Source organism: Oratosquilla oratoria, chromosome 12 (assembly GCF_046742065.1).
Source record: "Oratosquilla oratoria isolate Oo_2021 chromosome 12, ASM4674206v1, whole genome shotgun sequence".
Classification (NCBI taxonomy): domain Eukaryota; kingdom Metazoa; phylum Arthropoda; class Malacostraca; order Stomatopoda; family Squillidae; genus Oratosquilla; species Oratosquilla oratoria.
In genome coordinates this window covers 32,806,321-32,820,967 of record NC_134788.1, presented here as the reverse complement: position 1 = coordinate 32,820,967, position 14,647 = coordinate 32,806,321, and the positions used below count along the sequence as shown (strand labels likewise).

The 14,647-nt window shown below is 40.1% G+C and overlaps 1 protein-coding gene across 2 annotated transcripts; it reads right to left on the bottom strand.

The window, feature by feature from the left end:
• Positions 1 to 1,912: 1,912 nt before the first annotated feature.
• Positions 1,913 to 10,965, bottom strand: LOC143031292 (uncharacterized). Of its 2 annotated transcripts, none has more exons than XM_076194946.1 (2): positions 10,812 to 10,965; positions 1,913 to 4,539 (listed from the first exon to the last, which is right to left on the bottom strand). In XM_076194946.1, exon 2 carries the CDS (start codon positions 4,334 to 4,336, stop codon positions 3,380 to 3,382), a length of 957 nt encoding a protein of 318 aa, XP_076051061.1. In that variant the 5' UTR covers positions 4,337 to 4,539; positions 10,812 to 10,965; the 3' UTR covers positions 1,913 to 3,379. The 2 variants fall into 2 exon arrangements, with proteins under 2 accessions (XP_076051061.1, XP_076051062.1); XM_076194947.1 differs by having other exon boundaries at positions 10,821 to 10,965.
• Positions 10,966 to 14,647: the final 3,682 nt, after the last annotated feature.

Sequence of the window (14,647 nt, the reverse complement as noted above, 5' to 3'; positions counted from 1 at the left end):
TATTTCATTTCATTTGTTTTGTTATCATTTGTCCGTTTGTTTATTATTGATTCTCATTTATTGTCAATTTATTATTATTTACTATTTACCTGTTTATTATCTAACTATACCTATGCATATGTTTATGTATTTTACTTATCATTTACATTATCATAGTTTTTATTTATTCATATGTTTATCATTATTATGTTTATTTTTTTTTTTTTTTTTTTTTTTTTTTCATCCGACCTAGATATGAACCAAAAGGTGTCCTGTCGGCATGCTCCACCCTTGTAATTCTTTGATACAAGGAAGGGAGGGGATGGGATGTAGGGAGTAGTTATGCATGAATGATATTTTGATACAGCTCAGATTTCTCCCCATCTCTTTTTCTGCATTAGGGGATGGAGAGGGGGGTCATTAATTAAGCGAAGCAGCCTTGTTGTGGATGTTCTGTGTCTTGCTACTGACCCAGAGCAGTGGGCTAGATACAGGGATGACCTGTCATCCATGAGGAGCTAAGATCAGAGGGAAGAAAGTGTGTGGGTACTTGCCTGTTGACTTTGTTATATCCCTTGTAAGGGGGGAAAGCCCTTAGTATATAGTTAGATGTAGTGGATGCAAAAATGTGTACATACAAAGGTTATGTGAAAAGTGAAAGTCAAAGTCACAGAAATATTTAGATGAAATATTTGCCTGGAGCCAAGGCTGGTAAGTAAATTTCAACCCCAGAGAGTACAATGTATTGGAAATGGGTAACAACTCAAAAATAATACTGTTGTATTAAAATTACTTAATGAGAAGTTGATCAATTACAAAGATGAAGGAGAAATTCATTTATGTTTTATGGTTCTGCAACATCTAGGTCATATGGCACTATGAAAGAGAAAAGATATCTTGGGAGTGTTGGGACAGCTTGGAAACCATATCACCAGACAAAATATTAGCAAGATTGTGGAGGAGACATACATAAAACAGTTTCACTGTATGGATGAAGAAATAGAAAAGAAAAGCTCAAAGAGCCCCTAACTTATCAAAGATTGGAATATGCAGCAGAGGTATGGTCCCTGCACAAAATTAGATATTTAAAAAAGATCTAGAGAATACAAGAAAACAACAACAAAAAATTATTTCCAGGTTTGCAGGTAAGTCATACAAAGAGACTAGAAGAAGCATCAGGCCCACCATCATTAAAAGGTTGAAAAGACAGAGTTTTTGCTAGTTTTGAAATCATTAAGTGGACAAAACTAACAAAATATCTTGTTTTAGAACAAGAGAGCATAATGAAATCATGGACAGAAGCCAGAAAAGATACAACCCACATATATCAAGAGTTTTTTTCCGCCTTACGAGGGAGATAGCCAGTCAAAAAGCATAATTCCTCTCTCATTCACCCCCCCTCCCTCTCATCTTGGCTCCACTGATCTGTATAACACCTGGATAGCGTATACGGGCTGTGGGCTGCCCCAGGAGTGAGGCGGGCAGGCGGGACATGGCCGCCATATTGGTAGTACCAAAACATTAGCACGTGTGAACCGCTCCGCCGGTCATGGGAGCTGTCGTGTTACTCTCGTGGCCTATGTGGCTGATATAGGCTGCGTGATAGTGATGCGATCTGTAAATAAGTTTTCCTGTGGTTTATGAAACAGTACATGTCTACATGTACCGGTATTTGACCATAAAAGTAATCAAACAAGTACGCTAAAACTGACATAAACAAGAGAACATGTAGATCAGTGGTTGTATCCTATGCACATTATTTTGTGCGGAGCATAAATTAGGCCTTCACATATGTGTGTGTGAGTGTGACCACATGTTATAATCTCAATCTCTCGAATCTTGAAAAGCAGTCATCTTCGGCGTTTTTCGAAATCTAGTCATCTGGTCATTGAAATGCACACAGTTAATTACTGGATTACAGTTACTTTATTTACACAACTAACTACACATGTATTTCAACAAACAAATTCCACCTGTCACTAAACATACACGTATCCACAATATTCCAAGAAACCTCCAGTGAATCTTTACAGAACAAAACCTACATTAGTATTTATTGTGAATATTGCTATTGTATCGTGTACAGTACATTACAGGTGCCTTAAATATTGGACGATAGTGATATACATGGATATGCATCGGTGCTTTTGAAACTATATTTCACATCGATCCTGAAACAGAAACTTTGACACGGAAATCGTTCAGTAAAAAGCATGTACATACATCAGTTACAATAGTACTAGTAGTTCATATTCATTAAATAGAAACAAAGACACATACCCGCTATGTTTGGTCCTGAAAAATCATACTCTTCCGTAACAGTAGTTGAGACTGGTAGAAGGATAAATTTTTACGAGTTGAAACATAATAGTACATGGGGTGGGGGGTGTTGAATTTCACCAGAAAAAATGTTACATAATTTTTGAATGGGCCCCAAATAGTAATTCAGCCCATCTAATATGAATTTCTCACACTTCACAATATAGAAAAAGCCTACACATGTAATCAGGAAGAACAACTGGTTCTATACAGCTACAGCTCTGGACAGCGTTTGAGCCTTATAAGATATTTTTAAATGATAGATATTTATCCTGCTATTGCCACGATTACATTCGTAACAAATGGGTTGCTGCCAGATCTATTTCTTACAGATAATATATGCAAAGCATTAACATGACAACACCTAACAAAACAGTTGGTGTGCAACATTTTATGGCTCCTGATGGCCGCATCATTTGTTGATGGGTATCGGGATGTTTTGGGTAATAAAACATTTACTTACGTGTGGAAGGACTGCTCACATCCACCTTTTCTCCGGTTGGTGCAGTTGATTGCAGCACAAGTTGGCATTGCAAAATAATTGTTAAATATGTAAAACAGACCAGTATATAGGAGCGAAAGCTATCAGTGAATCGCGTGGCGTGGGTTTGTTTTGGTCCTACCAACATGGCTGCCGCCGACCTCATAATCAGGACACCGATCCGTGATCCAGTTATTTTTAGATCAGTGGGGTCACTACGTGTTGTCTGAGAATACTGTTTCGTGAGAAAGTTGCACGACACAGGTCACATTAGAAAGGTTTCTCTTCAGTGTGAGTCATCACGTGATGTCTGAGATCACTCTTTCCCGAGAAAGCTGCATAGCACAGGCCACACTTGAAAGGCTTCTCTCCAGTGTGGGTCATGTGTCATTTTAGAAAACTTTTTCGTGAGAAAGCTGCATCGCACATATTACACTCAAAAGACTTTTCTCCAATGTGGATCATCATGTGATATTTCAGAGCACTCTTTCCCAAGAAAACTGCATTACACAAGTCAAACTTGAAACGTTTCTCTCCAGCGTGGCGTTTGAGAGCATGCTTTCCAGAGAAAGCTGCATCAAACAGGTTTCAAATAAAAGGCTATTCTCCTCCAGCGTGGGTCTTCATGTGTCGGTTGAGATCACCCTTTACTCTGAAAGCTGAATCGCATAGGTCACACTTAAATGTCTTCTCTCCAGTGTGAGTCATAATGTGATATTTGAGAACACTCTTATGTGAAAAAGCTGCATCACACAGGTCACACTTGAAAGGCTTCTCTCCAGTGTGAGTCATAATGTGAGATTTGAGATGACCCTTTCGTGGAAAAGCCGCATCACACAGGTCACACTTGAAAGGCTTCTCTCCTGTGTGGGTCGTCACGTGTTGTTTGAGGGCACTTATTTGTGAGAAAGCTGCATCGCACAGGTCACAATTGAAGGGCTTTTCCCCAGTGTGGGTCATCATGTGTCGCTTGAGATCATTCTTTCTTGTAAAAGCTTTATCACATATGTCACAATTGAAAGACTTTTCTCTTACTCCAGTGTGGATCATCACGTGTTGCTTGAGATTACCCTTATCTAAAAAAGCTGCAGTGCATAGGTCACACTTAAAGGGCTTCTCTCCAGTGTGGGTCATCACGTGAGATTTGAGAACATTCTTTCGTGAAAAAGCAGCATCACATAGATCACACTTGAAAGGCTTCTCTCCAGTGTGGGTGATCATGTGTTGCTTGAGAGTACCCCTGTTTATGAAAGCCGCATCGCATAGGTCACAACTGAAGGGTTTTTCTCCAGTGTGGGTCATCATGTGATATTTGAGAGCACCCTTTGTTATGAAAGCTGCAATACATAGGTTACATTTGAAGGGCTTCTCTCCAGTGTGGGTCAACATATGATCTTTGAGATTATTCTTAGATGAGTAGGCTGCATCACACAGGTCACACTTGAAAGGCTTCTCTCCAGTGTGGGTCATCACGTGAGATTTGAGAGTACTCTTTCGTGAGAAAGCCGCATCGCATATGTCACAATTGAAAGGCTTCTTTCCAGTGTTGGCCATCATGTGTTACTTTGTTGAGTAAGCTGCATGGCACATGTTACACTTGAAACGCTATTCTCCAGTGAGGGTCATCATGTGATACTTAAGAGCACTCTTTCCTGAGAAAGCTGAGTCACACAGGTCACACCAGATTTTCTTTAATGTATGAAGAATATACGGGATCTTCGGATACTTTTTTCAAGGAAATGTAGATATCTACCCTCGTCCTGAAAGAAAAAATATATAACTTTGACATTTAACTTGTTAAGAACATGTAATAAGAGTAACACGGCACGAGTGTATACAAATATAGTGGGGCATTAACCAAAATGCAGTTGGGATGGGAACAACCAACTCATATTACATAGCTTAAAGGAAGAAGAGGTAGAACAAGCATTAAAAATTATGGAGTCTCACAGAAAAAAGAAACGGAAGTTGAATCATTACAGAACATAATACGGAAAAAGTGTGGTTGAATAAATACTGCAGAGGACAGGAAGAAAAGAGATTGGTGTATATTATAGCATACATCAGCACAGTTGGAAATAACTAATCTTTGACAAATTTTTGCATAGGACCACTACACACACCATTCAACGGTGTTACAAATCAACGTTATGGCAAAGTAGCATGTAGTTGATACTTTAGGGTCTATATGGGGCGCCCCTACGGATCAGAGACACACATCATTTTGTCTGTTATAGAGGAGGACTCTGTTCATAGAGAAATAATGAAACTTTTATTATGCTACTACTGTCCCTCCGTTATGCTGTCCCCCAACCCCTTGTTGCTGTCTAGTACCATTTCTCTAAATTTCATTTCCTTGTTTCGCCTACCCTGTGGTGGGGGAAAAGAATGCCTCCACTAATTATTCTCACTTGAATCGTAAGAGGCGAGAAAAACGGGACGGGGATTGGGGCCAGGCATCCTTCTCCCTGTAGTCCCACAGAGGACATAACTAAAAAAAGTAAAGGCATAAGAGGGTCTAGGAGTTTTCTAACCAGCACCCTATGGTTTGGGTCTTTTAATGTGCGTGGATGTGGTACAGATGAAAGTAAAAGGGAAGAGATAGGTAGTATGTTTGTGAGAAGAAAGATGGATGTGTTGGCTTTGAGTGAATCTAAGATGAGAGGGAAGGGCGAGTATGAATTTGGGAGTGTAATTGGGAGGTTCTCAGGAGTGAAGAGAGGGCGAGGGAGAGAAGGGGTGGCTATACTAGTAAGTGAAGAGATAGATAAACGTGTGGTGGAGTGTAGGGAGGTTTCTTCAAGGTTAATGTGGATGAAGATGAAACTAGGAAAGGAGATGTGTGTTTTTGTAAGTGCATATGGGCCTGGTAGTGAGAAGAGTATAGAAGAAAGAGAGGCTTTTTGGATAGATTCAAATGAGTGCATGAAGGGATTAGGGAAGAATGTCAATGTAGTGGAGGCGGAATGAGGATAGTTCAAGGAGGGAGTCACAATGTGTACAAAGATGGTGTGTGGAACAAGAAGGACAGGAGGAAATAGAAGGAAGGGAAGTGAGTGGTGGGATAAGGAAACAAAGAAGGTTGTAGAAGAGAAGAAGCGAGCTTTCACAGATTGGTTACAAAATAGGATGAGGGAGTCATATCAGAGGTACAAAGAAAAGAGAAGAGAAGTAAAGCAAAAGGTAAAGGAGGCAAAGAGGAGAGCAGATGTGAAGTGGGGTAAGAGTATGGCAGAAAATGTTGAAAGTAATAAAAAGATGTTTTGGAAAGAAATTAAGAGAGGAAGAGGAGGCGAATCAAGTAGAGAAGAAAAGGTAAAAGGTGCACATGGAGAGATGATGATGGAAGAGAAGGCAGTAAGAGGAAGATGGGCAGAGTATTTTAGGGAGTTGCTAAATGTGAAGGAGGGTAGGGAGGGAAAGATAGTTGCAGTGGAAAGTGCTAAGAAAATGACTGATGAGTGAGGAAAATGGAGGAGAAATAAGGAAGGATAAAGTGAAGGAAGTTATCAAGATAATGAGAGCAGGTAAGGCACATGGTCTGGATGGATGTCATGCAGAATGTCTAAAAAAAGGAGGTACAGTGATGGTGGACTGGCTGGTTAGGTTATTTAATGTTTGTTGGAGAGAGGGTAGAGTGCCAGAAGACTGGAGGAGTGCCTGTATAGTTCCACTCTACAAGGGAAAAGGGGACAAGTGTGAATGCAGTAGTTTCAGTGGGATTAGCTTGTTAAGTGTAGTTGCAAAGGCTTATGGGAGGATTTTGATTGAGAGGATTAGGAGAGGAACAGAGGGAGTAATTGGTGAGGAACAGTGTGGATTTAGGACAGGTACAGGTTGCATAGATCAGATTTTTGTGGTAAGACAAATATGTGAGAAACCTATAGGAAAAGGTAAGGATGTTTTGGGGGCTTTTATGGATCTGGAAAAGGCTTACAACAGGGTAGACAGGAAGGCACTGTGGGAGGTTTTGCAGATATATGGGATAGGAGGAAAGCTTTTAGCTGTCAAGAGCTTTTACGAGAGCAGTAGAGCATGTGTTAGGATTAGAAATGGAGAGAGTGAGTGGTTCGAAGTAAAGGTTTGACTTCGTCAGGGATATGTTATGTTGCCCTAGCTGTTCAACTTATACATGGATGGGGTGGTGCGAGAGGTAAATGCAAGGGTGGTGGGTCAGGGATTGGAGATGGTTAAAGAAAATGGAGAAAAGTGGGAGGTGAGCCAGCTGTTGTTTGTGGACAACACTGTGCTTGTAGCAGGATCAGAAGAGGGATTGAGGAAGTTGGTGACAGAGTTTAGGAGAGTGTGTGAAAGAAGAAAGTTGAAGATAAATGTGGGTAAAAGTAAGGTGATGAGATGTACAAGGGGTGAAAGTGGCCGCAGACTGGAAGTGAGCATTAAGGGAGAGTGACTGGAGGAAGCAGATAGTTTTAGATACCTGGGTGCGAATGTGGCAGGAAAGGGAGGAGTGAAGGTGGAGGTAGAATCTAGATTGAGAGAAGCAAGTAAATGCCTTGGTGGATTAAAAAGTGTAATGATAAATAGACATTTGGGAATGGATGCTAAGAGGAGATTGTCTGAAGGAGTGATTGTGCCAACAGCACTGTATGGAGCAGAAACATGGAACATAAGAGAGGAAGAGGGAAGGAGTTTGAATGTGTTTGAGATGAGGTGTCTGAGAAGTATGACGGGGGTTACTAGGCTGGATAGAGTGAGAAATGAGGTGAGGATGAGAACAGGATGGTAAGGGAGTTGGGAGATAGGGTGGATGAAAGAGTATTGGGATGGTATGGACACATGGAAAGAATGAGTGAAGAAAGACTAGTAAAAGAGGTATGGATGGCAGATGTGGAGGAAGTGAACATGAGGGGGCGACCTAGTATGAGATGGATGGATGGGGTGAAAGGGGCTTTGGGGAAGAGGGGAATGTCTGTTGAGGAAGGATGGGAAAGGACAAAAGACAGGGGTGAATGGAAAATGGTACTATATGGATGATGTTGTGATGTATGAGGTGGAATGGATGGGGGTAGAGGTAGTATGTGTGAGAAAAATTTGATGCAGCCTGAAGGGATTTCCCCCACTCTTCTCCTTTTCTGCATGAAAGGACGGAGAGGAGGGTGGGTCACCGATTTAATGAAGCGGCCTTGCTGTGGATGTGCTGTGTCTTGTGACACTGCTTCTGACCCAGGGCAGTGGACAAGATGCAGGGATGACCCGTCATCCAGGAGGTGCTAAGATATGAGGGAGGGTGGAGGGGAGTGGAGTGTATTAGGGATGGAATGGGTGGGGGATAGTTTTTATGCCTTTGTTTTTTGACTACCTCCCTTGTAAGTGGGAAAAATCCTTTGATATATATATGTATGTACTTCTACAGCAAACAATTTTGTTTTGTTTTTCGGTAACACCTCCCCCACTCCTCTAACCTCATGGTTGGCAGGAAAACAAGTAACATTCCACATAATTTAATTTGTTTCTATTCAAGATTGATGGATATATTGCAGAAAAGAGATGGCCGGGTAGACTGTGCATTCCTAGACCTACAAAAGGCATTTGATAAGGTACATCACAGAAAATTACTATATAAACTGGAAGCAATAGGAGGCATACAAGGAAAACTATCGGATTGGATGGAGGACTTCCTACATGGATGAAAAATGAGTGGTGCTCATAGACAAATATTCAAAATGGGAAGAAATGAGTAGTGGCGTCCCACAGGGGTCAGTATTAGCTCTGATAATGTTTGCTATATATGTAAATGACATGGATGAGGGCATTGACAGTTACATGAACTGCTTTGCAGATGACGCAAAATTATTAAAGAGAATAAACTCTGAAATAGATTGTGACTCATTGCAGAAGGATCTGAACAAAGTGTCAGAGTGGAGCAAGAGATGAGAAGTACAATTCAACATCAAGAAGTGCAGTATAATTGAATTTGGAAAAGGCAAGAGAATAACAGGACAGTATAGAATTGAAGTAAAGAAAGTGAATTCTGAAAGGGACCTAGGAGTAATCATCACCAAAGACATGTTGCCAGATGAACATATAAATAAAATAGTCGGAGAAACATACAATTTGTTGAGATCAATGAAGGTGGCCTTCAAGTACCTGGGTAAGGAAATGATCAAAAAAATATTAGTGGCACACGATCTTCTGTGTCTAAATCTTATTTGTTCATTTCATCATGTCGGACATTATTTGTTCCATTTTGTTTTGTATTCTTGGTGTCTTTAATTGGAAAATAAAAATTGATATCATCTTATGAACGAGTTCACATTATGCTTATATTCTATTTGAGACAAGTCTATCATTTTGAATTATGTTGAACCTAGCATACTTTCTTGTATACTTCCTCTTTAGTTAAGTTTTCTGGTTTGTGACTTTCTGTTGGCATTTTATGTCCACTATTCTGATCGTGAGATCATTTTTCAGCCATTTGAACATAATTTCTCAAAATATCTGTACATTTTAGATTGTCTAGTGAAAAGTAATCTAAACTAGGGTCATATGATGCATTAAGATTTAACATAATAATTATTCCACTTTCTAGTGTCCAATATGCTCACTAAATCACTCTGTGCTGTTAAAACTTCCTGTAAAATATGATTTTGTTTCCATTACATTATTTGTCAAGAAGATCGAAGTAGCAAGTCAGATATCAAGGTACTTGATACCTTGAAACTAGAGCAGGAAAAAAAAAAAAAAAATCTGTGATATCGCCAGTCTCTAAACTGAGGAAAATGTGTCAAGAAATGTTGGTAGACCCTTAAGTCATCATCCCAAATATCTATTTCAATCTGATTATTTCCTTAGTTTCATTTATACAAAGATACAACATAACAAAATATAGAAACTAGATGTAATATAATTTAAGATTTGCTATAAAATCCAAAAATACAAATACATAACAAATATCTATTAACAAAAAAATAAAGCAAAATAATGTCACATACAAGCCAAAATGATATTTCTACAGAATTTGTGATAAAATTGAAAATGTAGCACTGGGGGTACATGTACCCCAAGTGGTACATTTACCATCTGCAGGGAATAGATATGGTGTACAATAATTGGATCATGTTAATATTTGCAAACCCAACATTTTTAAAATATTATTCTAAATTCTATCCTTATATTAAATCTTTCATAACCTTCTGCAAATAAATCTAAATTACCTAACATAACCTTACCTAATTTAGTTAAAGGGTAAAATTTAGAATAACATTTTAAAAATGTTGGGTTTGTTAATCTTGACATAATCCCAATAATTATAAAAAAGGATGTATGTAATGGGTCAACCTACTTGATAGATTAATTTGGTTTATATGAAAGTGGCAGTTGCTGACAAGTCTTTCTAAAGAAACATTATGTGAGGACAGTGCCTTTATTGTACTAGTAAATGCCCTGTCCTCACATGCTGATTATTTCCAAATGGGTTCAGTGTATTGAAGTTATCACCATATTTCATGAAGCACCTCATATTTATTTATATTATCACCATTATCTTATGCAGTCTAACACATATTTCATCACATGAAAATATATATTTAATCTATTTTCCTATTTTAGACTATAGTAATTAAAATTGTTGTCCACAAGGGTTCTGACTTCTGTGGATTCTACCATTATTCCAGAATACTAAAAGTATAAGAATTAATTTTCAATAATACAATCAAGATACGAATGAAAACAATGTTGAGTTCCTCTGATTACATAATGCTAGACAACAAACAAATAGTTTTTCGCCATCAGTACATCTCTGTATCGATTTATACCAAGTACAAATCGTATATTATTCCTTGCTCGCGTGACAAAGACTGTATTCATTCTCCTGTCCCAAGGATCATGCTCGTTCAGTCTTTGTCTTCTCTGTTGCCATTATCCTACATCCCTCACATATACTGACGCATACTTCGGATTCCAATTCTACAGTATATGGTAAACCGGACCGAGCTGACTACATTGATAATTTGATTGCAGACTTAATCCACAACTACAGCCATTCTAACACAGGAAAAAATGCATTTCTCACCATACATACAACCTTATGAAGCAGGATTAAGCCACTGTTGTAAGGTACAGGAGCTGTATCGTCCCTAAAGAGGCCTCAGCAGAGATCCATCTGACCTGCAACAATAATGGGACGGAATAACTTTGAACGAGGTGAAAACAGCCTCTCCTCCCAGGGTCATTAATGGAGAATGTAAACAAAGATGACGGAGACACAAAGAAAACGAGTGTCGTATATTATTTTGTAAACTAAAGATTGTCATTATCATTTATCTGTAGCGATATATCATTGATATGGAATTACATAGGAAAATAAAATACTTAGAACACAAAATAAAAATTAAAAAGCTCTTGTTATTGGGAAAGAACAGAAAAATACCTGCCAAACAGTGAATACATGTAGGCTATACGCTTGACCATTGGTTATCCCAAGAACCACAAAAAAAGGGGTACGGACAAAAATCCAACGGACAAAAACCCAATGGACAAAAACCCAGCTCAAAACTTCCATAATAAGCGAAGCTGACAAAAAAAACAGGAAATATTTTCCCCTGCGAGCTCCCCTATGAGTGGTTCGACAGACGTGTTTAAAGTGATGATGTGTGAACGGGGTATTTGGTTGTCGAACACACTGTTCGACAACCAAATACCCCGTTCACACATTCACACATCACTTTAAACGCGTGCCTGTCGAACCGCGTTAGACCGTTAGACCGTGTAAATCCCCTCTATGGCAGCGATCAAATGTTGTTGTGTCACTGGATCATCATGTAGATCATACGCAACAACAAGGTTGGACAAAAGTTATGCTACCTTGGCCCTATGTATACCAAGAAGGCTACCAGCTCCAAGACTATACGATGGGAATGTTCTAAAAGAACATCGGAGTCATGCCAAGGAAAAGCCACCACTGACTTGGAAATCCAAACAATGATTTCATCAACTGATCATTGCCATCCACCTAGTGATTCTGATGTAGGAGCTGCTTGTGTCCGGCAGACCATCCTGGCCAATTCAGCAACCAACAGGGCAAGTACTAGTCAGGTGCTGATTGACCACATGAATGGAATAAGTGTTGGGGGAAGACAGGCTCTTGGTCAGTTAGACACCGTTGAAAGAAGTATCCGTCAGAAATGACAAGCTGCGCGCCCACGGGCACCATCGGCCTTAGAAGACGACCGGTGGAACAAATCCTAAACCTTTCCTCATCTACGACAATGGAAACAAAGCACAGAACCGCAGCATTGTGTTTGCATCTAATGATGGACCGCGTCATCTAGCCAAATCCGACACATGGTATGTGGACGGCACTTTTGAAGCTGCACCAACTCTCTTCCAGCAGATGTATGCAATCCGTGCCCCACTTGGAGATTCTGCCGTTAGTTGCGTGTATGCCTTCATGACAAGCAAATCCCAATAAACCTGTGAAGAAGTGCTAGCTGCTATTTTGGACAAGGCTGAATAACTCAACATCGCCATGGACCCAACGACGATTGTTACCGGCTTTGAACATGCAGCAATGAATGCCGTCTACACATTTGGCAAATGATGTAGCTGGACAGAGACTGAAGAAGCAAGTGCGACGGACAACAAAAGGCATGCAAGAGAGACTACCCAATCTTTGTGTAGACTTAGACAGCGGTCGGAAGACACTAGAAGAAACAATGAGAGGCCTTGGATACAACATCAGGCTCTACTAAAGTATAGAGAACAATACAGTAGAAAATGTATGTGACAAAACAACTGCTGTGAACATTTGTTCCGAAGAATACAAACTCTTCGGTACTCCTTACAATAGGATACTTTCGCGTAGCGCAAGTTTTCTACCGCTAAACACTGTGTGTTGTTTTAAATTCAATCCTACACCTATTACCTTACACGTTAGGAAAAATATGTTTGTCACCATACCCTAATCAAACCCAACCAGGCCTGACTTGAGAACTTAAACTAATCTAAGATGCATGTCACTAAGTAGTAATGCATCTTCCTGGCCCTATTCGGGTGTGTATTACCTAGTCTTTACATGAGTTCATTTCCTGGGTGAAGTTGTTTAAGAGGTACTATGACAACTCATGCAGGTGCTAAGGGTCATAAATGCACTTTGTGTATTTCTTCATTTTCTTGTTTTAACAGTATGAAACAACATATGACTACTCACATAGGTGATGAATTTTGTAAATGTACTTGATGTGACGCATTATTTTCTTGGCCTTCAACTTTAAACAGACACATAAGAACACATACAGATGATAAGCCAAGCAAATACTTTATGTGAGTCTTCATTTTCTTGATCTGGAATTCTGAACAGATATATTAGAACACACTTGGGTGATAAACTTCATAAATGTACACTCAGTTTTTTTTTTTGTGCCTTGTTCAATTTGTGTGAGTTCTTTTCCTTGTCTTGGCAGTTTGAAGTGACATATAAGAATACATACAACATACATAAATGTTCTTTTTGCATTTTTTTTCTGAGTCAAGCAGTATGAAAAGGATGAGAACTTATGTAGATAATAAGTATAACATGTATTCTCAATAAGTTATCATTTGATCAAGCTAATTTTTTTAAAATGCATACACATACTAACGGATATAGTTGTTCTCAAGGGGAGGTCATGGAATATGTAGTGAACATAAAGGAGAGTTCAAAATAATTCACAATAAAGGAAGAATTCAAAGTAGAGGAGCAGAACATTGATGTTTAATATAATATGACTTGGCTGTATGGTATGTACTTAGTATGAGATACGGAAATAATGCATACATACCAAGCTATATTGTCGTAACTCCAATGCATACTAACCAGAACCATGAATAATATCACCCCTAACAAAGCAACTAACACTTATATTACTATCACAGACACATTTCCAATGTGACAACCTACACCAAACATGCTTAGCTAGGCTTAATACTGTATATAACGAGGCGACTGCGTTCGCCACAGAGAGGAGCCAGGGGAGACACTCTCCCTAGACTCTCCTTGGGAGGTTACATTCCAACCTGAAGACATACCCACAAGTACCTGCCAATAAACCAAAAAAAGCGAAGAAGGTTTATCTGACCCCGCTAGGCCCGTTGTGTAGCCCCAACCTGGTACACATGGGCGGCAGCGGTGGGATCACCTGCCAAGCCGCTTGTCCACTACCACACCCGTCTGCTGTCCACGACAAGCCACGCCAGCCCAATTGCCGTTAGCTGCCATCTGCCAGCTCGCCGACCCGACTGCCAGAACGTCTACCGTCTGCCAGCTCAACCCCAGCAGCTCGACTGCCGTCATCGCCTGACCAAGTCTGCCGACTGCGAGAAACGTCTGCCGACCTCACAGGTGAAACCTGCCTCTGTAGCCATCTTGGAGAGAGTCGGTGGTGAAATCGATAAGGCATTCTATTTCAAACCACCTGGTGGCAGTTTGCTACCAATCAGATGAGTGACCACTGACTAATTAGAAGAGACATGTCCTCGACTCCCCACATTACCCCCTCCGTAGCGTGTCTGAGTAGGAGCGACCGCCCGGTTTCTCGACCAGAATCGTCAACCTAGAGCAGTGATCCCCAGCAATACAACATTCAGTACTTCAATCAACTCAACGTATCATCGCATCAAACGCCAATCAAGTCATAATAACTCCCAGTGCAACGCATCAATCCTAACACATCGACTTCAAGACTTCAATGAAGCCCTCGGAATCGAGGCAGCTAGCCACAGGACTTCAACCTACGCGCACCTACTTCAAACCAACCAACCACCTCCAACCGCTCGACCACTTCCCTCCGCCCGAAGCAGGGACAAGTACCCACACACACCGCCCATCTACACCGTTCCCTTCAAAAAAAGAAAAAAAAAATACACTTCTAC